Raw genomic sequence first — 7,146 nt, forward strand, 5'->3', positions numbered from 1 at the left:
GTTCCATGCTTCACTGAGCTCCTCATCATCGGTTCCCAGATCAGTGATTGCCTTTATAATCAAGGGTTTTCGTGCCAAACCACTTGTATCAATTCCCAATTCCTCACACAACAGCAACAGGTCCGGTTTCTGCAGCTTTTGTAGGTCCATGATCGCTCCGAGTGTCGGCTACTTCCAAAACAACAGTGCAAACTACCAAACCTAAAGGCGTTTCAACACTTTTTACCAGTTCTAAAATCTAACCCTGTTCTAGAACCTGGTCCACATCAGAAGAAAAGCCAAGCACTCACCCACACATGCGATCGATGTTCCGAGCTGCTTTCTTGTTGGCCGATTGTTGCGCCTGCTTGTTACTTGAGATGCCACCTCCGATCACAAGATGTGGCTTGTAGATTCTGATCCACCTCGAATCACCAGATGTTGTAGCTTGTAGATCCAGATCCCAACGCTGGTCACCAGTTGTCGTGACGCTGGGGCTACGTCGACCCGGCCTTCACTTGGTAGCGTGCAGAGACTCGGGGTTGAAGTAGGATTGAATCTTCGAAGTTGGTGAAATATGTACAAGCAGGTTTACTGGCACTTTGAGAAAACGTATTTACAAGAATATTTACACGAAAAAAGAAGGGTACATCAGCAAAATGGCAAGCGTTAAGAGTTCATAGCGAGAAGCGACTGGATGAGCCGTTTACCCAGGGCCCAGAGCGACATTTCGTGCTCTGCAGCGTCCTTAAAACCCCCTATGTCCAGCCCCTCTCTGAAGATGCTGACCAACCAAATCCAGGGCACGCCCCTCAGGTATCGGCATCCAATCGAACACATCACTGCACTGATGGTCTGAAGCACTGACTGGTCCGGTATTCATTCGTTGGGCGTGATCACTTGTTGGCGGGAAAAGCTTGGGAACGGCGAGGAGAGGAGGTACATTTCTATTCTTCAGCAAAGAAACCACAGGCTGGTTCTGACAAGTGGTTTTACTTCTCAGAAACCCGAGTGCACGTGGCGCCGCATCCGCTCCCAGCATTGTCCGTTTTCGACAATTGCAAATCTTTCCTGCATTCCTGGGAAATCACTTAATGGCTGTATGCGTCATGCTCCTTTCTTGTCCTGCACGTCAGCGGACATGTCACTCTGTCGTCTCCTTTGGAAAGTAGGCATTCCTCACTGGACGATAGGGCTTATCGACTGGAAGGGTGAACAAAAGAAAGAAAGCACTTCCTGCATTTCCCGCAGGGGGACGTTTCTTTGTGTTTTTCCAGACGTTCTCTTGGCAGGGTCAATTTGGCATTTGCAGAGTGTCCACAAAGCAAAACAGGCTTACAAAACAGGATTCCTGGAAACAGGCTCACTTAGAGCCATTGGACCATCACCACATATTCACAGCACTTTTCCATGCCCACAGGCGAACAATAGAGCGCGCAAATGCGGATGCTTGGTCGTAACAGCCCCGTGACAGACGTCACATACGAAGTTGAATCTGTGCCTCCGAAATCCTCGTCCAGAGCGCCATCCTCTGAAATAGTGCATGTGTCCCGCATGAAGCCCTATTATGCACGTTCTGTTTCACAAACGTAGAACGCACCGGGACTGTGCTTTTCCCGAGGGGGGGGGGGGGGGGTAGTGTTACTGAGCGGTATTCGCTGGCCGTGCTGACGAAAAAGAAGTGCGACAGACTCCCAGAAGAAGAAGACGCAGACGAGTGCTGTGTTGTGCGAGTGATGTGCTGTGATCATCCTCAGTGGTGTGGACAACTGCCGTACTGTGAATATTTCCCGTAACAATATATATATATATATATATATATATATATATATATATATATATATATATATATATATATATATATATATATATATATAGTTGTATGTACATAATTGAGGCGTAATTTTTAAGGTGCAAAAGCGGCTGATTGAGCCAAGTAAACGACACAGCAAATCTTCAGCACTCCCTCCGCTGCCTCCCAAGCCAAACCAGCCCATACATCACAGCTAGAAAAAAAAGAAGAAAGGAAGCAAGCGTGCATACATACTGCTTTACCGAGGGCAGCTCCAAGCCGTCACTCGTTTGAAACCACGCTGTCTACGTTGGCTAGCCTGCCCGCCCCTAAAGCCCTTTTATTGAGGGGCTTTACCCAATAAAGGGGCTTTACCCGCCCCTCCTTTCAACCTCTCCCCACTAACAGGAAAAAAAAAATACAGAAGAAAGCGTGCGTGCTGCTAAGTGCGAACGGCTAGATGCTCTCCCTCCGCCAGCTCGAAGCTGCGCTCCGACAGCCAAGCGCTTTTCTCACTGCCCCAGTTGAATAAAAAAAAAAAGAAAGAAAGAAAGAAAGAAACGTCGACAGGACACGCAGAAGTAACGTAGTAGCCCCACGGCACTTTTGTGTCACGTGATTGCGCGTTCAGGGTGTGCAAAAATACCCTCCCAGATTCCATGGTAGCGAAACTTCCATAGACCCTATGGGGACCGATTGAGTGAAGCACGAGTTTCTTTACACCGCCATGTCGCCTGAGAATGGTTCTAAATACTAGCACCACTAGCGCTAATAAAAACAATGAATGAATGAAAACTTTCTTTCCACTTAAAAGGAGCCCTTCATCTCCCGCCTCCGGCACGCAGGCCGGGGAGCGGGTTAGGAGGGCCCCGCAGGCTGAGGTCAGGTGAGGTTACAAGCACTCTTCACGGCCTCAGCCGCCAGGCGGGTCACGTGCCGTTGAACGGTGGAGTCTCCGCTACGCAGCCAAACCTCCCAGGCTTCTCTACTATCAATGTTAATGCCGGCGCCTGGGGAATCGGCGCATTGCCATATTATATGATCTAGCGTGCCTTTTTGGCCGCAATTTTTACATTTAGAATCTTCTTCCTCCCCGGTCTGTGTTAAGAAAACCCAGACAGGGCAGATGTAGTTATCGGCTTGTAATTGCCTCCAGATGCGTGCTTCATTGTTAGTGAGAGACTGATCTGGGGGGAGGGTATACTTTTCGATCTACTTTGTAAGATTCTGTGATCTGTATGTGATAGCGCAATCTTTAATTCCCTTTCATTCGGGCTGTTCTACCGCTGCCCGGTGGTAGAGATCTCGGGCCAGCAGGTGCGCAGCTTCGTTGCCAGGGACAGACTCGTGTGCTGGTATCCATATGATGGATATGGTTCTAGTAATGGGATTTGTGATAAGAATCTTTTTGGCCTCCTCTGAGACCCGTCCTTTTGCAAAATTCCAGACAGCCGTTTTGCTGTCGCTGATTATAGATTTGGCCTGTGTACCAGTGCATGCGAGTGCTATTGCGACCTTTTCAGCTGTACTAATGTCACGGGTGCGTGTTGAGGTCGCAATTTTAGGTGCACCTTCTCCATTTACTACTGCCGAGACCGCTGCTCCGTGTCGTCCGCATGATGCGTCTACATAAGCAACTTCATCGACTGCTTTGCGTTTCATTCTTTTAGCGATGGCTTTGACTCTCTGTTCTCTGCGTTCTTTGTTGTAGTCTGGGTGCATGTTTCGAGGTAAGGGTGGTACCAGAATGTGTTCCCTTATGCTGAGTGGGATAGATGTTTCCGTCTGTGGGCCTCTGTCTGATTGGAGTCCGACTCAGTTTAGGATGGCTCTGTCTGTCTCCGTCTGACTTAGTCGTTTCAGTTGAGAGATTCTGACAGCTTCAGTGAGCTCTTGCCATGTATTATGAATCACCATTTTCTCCAGCTTCTCGGTTGATGTGGAGACAGAGAGGCCTAGTGCGCGTTTGACGTATTTTCGAATTATGACGTCGATTTTTTCACGTTCTGTCTTTTTGAGATTGAGAAAAGGTGTGGCATAACATATGCGACTGATGATGTAGGCCTGTGTCATTTTGAGTAGATTGCGTTCCTTGAGACCGTGTCCTCTAAGCGCTACTCTTCTGAATATGCCCGTAACTTGGGCTGCGTAGTTCTCCATTTTTTTTATGGTGTTTGTGTTCTTCCCTCTTGCTTGGAGAATCATTCCTAAGATTCTAATTTCCTCTACTTGTGGAACCGGGTAGTTTTCAACATTTATCTGTGTGCTTTATTTTTCTTATATTTGGGGTTGTAGATGAATAGTTCTGACTTTTGCGGTGAGCAGGATAGACCGCGTTCCGCAGCGTATTCAACCACCTTATTTGCGGCAGCCTAGAGTTTGTTCTCTATCTCTGCGTCGCTACCTTTATTTATCCAGAGATTTATGTCATCTGCGTACATGCTAAATTTTAAGTCCGGTATTTGATTTAGTTGCGCTGGTAGCCCCCTCATAGCAATGTTAAATAGAAAGGGAGACAAGTCAAATAAAAACAAACAAAAAAGAATGTCACAGTTACGTATGTTTGGCGCGGGTTTCGAATCTTTTTTCGTAGACACGAAAGACAAGGCCAACGACGACGAAGACTGGACGATGCTCGGCCAAGTCAAGTCGGCAAAAAATTAACCCCGTAACTATTGTGGAAATTTAGTTTGGGAGAAAATTTGGCAGCCAATTTAAGGCAAGTATTGGTGTTTAACAGGTTAAATTCTTAGCCGACTTGTCCAAGCATCGTTCAGTCTCCGTCGTTGTTGGCCTTGCCTTTAGTGATGTAAAAGCATGCAGCATAGTTACATCCACATTCATTCTTCAGGCATGCATTGGCCTGATGAGTGACAAATGCGCCGTAGTGCTTGCACACCACGAAAAACACAGGCAGAATGGAGTATTGTAGAAGCACAACAATTTAATGTCAGCTCTCAGACGGGATCAAGCAGCAACATGGTGCAGTAAATGAAACAGAAGGCCTTAAAGCAAGACGGATTATACAGCTCCAATAATTACATAAAATAGTATGTCGCATCAGTAGTACAGTCAAGCTTGAAGACGAAAAAGACATATAACAAAGCGTGTGCTATTAACACATCTTTTTTTTCGTGTGTGTAGTTATTTACAAGATAAATTGTGCACAGCTATGTGCCTACAGAATCAAGGGATACAAGTGAAGGAGAGCCTGCATGGAAACGAACGCGTGGGAGACTCCATAGCAAGTAATGGCAGCACTCTGTGCAAATACACTACTACATGAAAGCGTATTGTATTTGGTGGAATGATCTGTTACAAATAGCAGTTAGCTTGCACACATCATGCTAAGGCAGCAATATTCCCGCGTGACCACGCGTGACAATGTGGTGGGTTATACCGTGCTTGGGTGGCTGATGATGATTACAAGGCCTCATGACCTCGGGAAGGTCTGCAGGACTTGGACGTACGGGCGTGACGGAATCAGAGTTCGGATGCCAGTGGAAGCGACAGCCGATATAACGCCAGTGATGGAAAGGCGCGTCTTACTGTCGATGAGACGATGGCGACGCATGCTGACGTCCAGATCAAAATGCGCCAGGAAGTCGGATCCGAGGATGGGTTGATGTACATCAGCGATGATGAAGACCCATCGAAATGTGCTCCGCTGGCCAATGTCCAGAGTGAGGGATCGGAGACCAAACGTTGCGATTGAGGTTGAGTTGGCCGCACGGAGAATAGGTCCCTGTGACTTGGAAGCATGGTCGGCCTTGGGGGACGGCAGTACGCTGATTTCGGCACCAGTGTCGACGAGGAAGCGCAGGCCAGAAATGCGGTCCATGACGACGAAAAGGCGGCCAGGTTGAAGAGCGAGGTCACACGCCGCCGTCAGTGCATGATCTCGCTCCGCGTTTCCCGACCAGTTGCATGATGGAGTACACTGGCGGGCGCGGTGCTGGAAAGTTCGGTGATACCAACAGAGACGCGGACTGCGAGGATTGGACGAGTGCGGACTGCTCGGTGAAGACGAACTGCGACGAGGTGTTGAGGAGAAACCATGCTGTGCATGAGAGGACGTCCGAAGGGCATCTATAGAAGCGGCCAGCTGATCGATCCGGGCCTCTAACCGTGAAATGACGGAAGTCTCCGATGGAGAAGAGAGGGCAGCGACGGAAGGAGAAGTGGCGTCGTGGACTCGATCAGCGAGCTGGGCGAGGCGGTCAAGGGTCAAGTCCCCCGTAGCAGCCAAGATGAGGCGGGTGGACTGCGGCAAGCGTTGAAGGAAGAGCTGCCTCAACAGTGCGCCATTCGAGTCGGTGTTGCTTTCGCCCAGGAGCTGCCGCATGCTAGTGAGTAGCTGGGAGGGACGGCGGTCTCCAAGCTCTTCGTAGGTGAGCAGCTGCTGGAGGCGCGCACTCTCGGACGCTGTGGTGCGGTCCAGAAGGCCCTGCTTTAGTCGCTGGTACGGGGCATCGCCCAAGGGTCCAGCGATAATGTCCGCCACCTCTTGAGCCACTTCAGGAGGCAGGTTGGAAAGTAAATGACGAAACCGAGATGCCTCCGAGGTGATGTGGTGCAGATGGAAGATGGCTTCCACTTGGGCGAACCAGATCTGCGGACACTTGGGCCAGAATGTTGGTAGGCAGAGCTGGATAGCTGCGACGTCCCGTTGGCTCAAGGTAGCGTCAGGCGGAAGGTCGCCTGATGGCGGTAGGTTGCTGGGGTCTGTCATTTCTTAGGCCGGAGTCACCACTGTTGCGAATTTGCACGGTCGCAGCGGAGCACCAGAGTCAGATGACCAGCATGGCACGCTTCTCATTCTTAACAGCTCGTGCTGTGCTTGCGCTCCGAGCACGCGCTGTACATCGGGCTGGTAGCGCTGATCTCAGCGCCTCCGCTTTATAGCGTCGGCGGGCGCTATATCATCATATACAGCACCGCTGCACGCCGCCAAGAATGTTATACTTTTGAATCAAGAATGGAACAAAGAAAGGGCTTGACCGATATTGTTTCGAGACAGAAGTCTCTCGATAAAAGCCTTAGAAAGGCATTCACATGCACCAAACATAAGCAAGAAGCTATTCCCATGATGTTCCATGCCTCTAGCCATGAACACGAGTGTCTTATCTTAAAGATACCACCCCTGCATGCCACAGTATTCCATAGGGTCTTCAAACTTATCAAAAGGTGTGTAGGACGTTTTCTGAATGCGCATCTTATCAAACATTATAGTGCATGCACACCTGGGTGCCGAAAACGAAGCTCCTTGCTTCTTGTATACTAGTTCAAATATTTAAGGAAAAAAAAAAACCATTATTAAGGGAACACACCTTCAACCAGAGCTGCAGTGTCCTGACTTATATTCACGTGAAAAA

At 49.0% G+C, this 7,146-nt stretch overlaps 1 protein-coding gene across 1 annotated transcript; it reads right to left on the reverse strand.

Annotated features, from left to right (window-relative positions):
• Window positions 1-4,808: 4,808 nt before the first annotated feature.
• LOC146203345 (uncharacterized) lies at window positions 4,809-5,879 on the reverse strand. The gene has a single exon (XM_084585525.1). It carries the CDS (start codon window positions 5,610-5,612, stop codon window positions 5,205-5,207), a length of 408 nt encoding a protein of 135 aa, XP_084441651.1. The 5' UTR covers window positions 5,613-5,879; the 3' UTR covers window positions 4,809-5,204.
• Between the last annotated feature and the right edge of the window lie 1,267 nt (window positions 5,880-7,146).

Source organism: Amblyomma maculatum, chromosome 1, assembly GCF_055883805.1.
Source record: "Amblyomma maculatum isolate TAMU_Amacu chromosome 1, ASM5588380v1, whole genome shotgun sequence".
Classification (NCBI taxonomy): Eukaryota; Metazoa; Arthropoda; class Arachnida; order Ixodida; family Ixodidae; genus Amblyomma; species Amblyomma maculatum.

Excerpts from the sequence above, each read along its gene's own strand:
- LOC146203345 (XM_084585525.1), bottom strand. The coding sequence starts at position 5,612 with ATGGACCGCATTTCTGGCCTGCGCTTCCTCGTCGACACTGGTGCCGAA.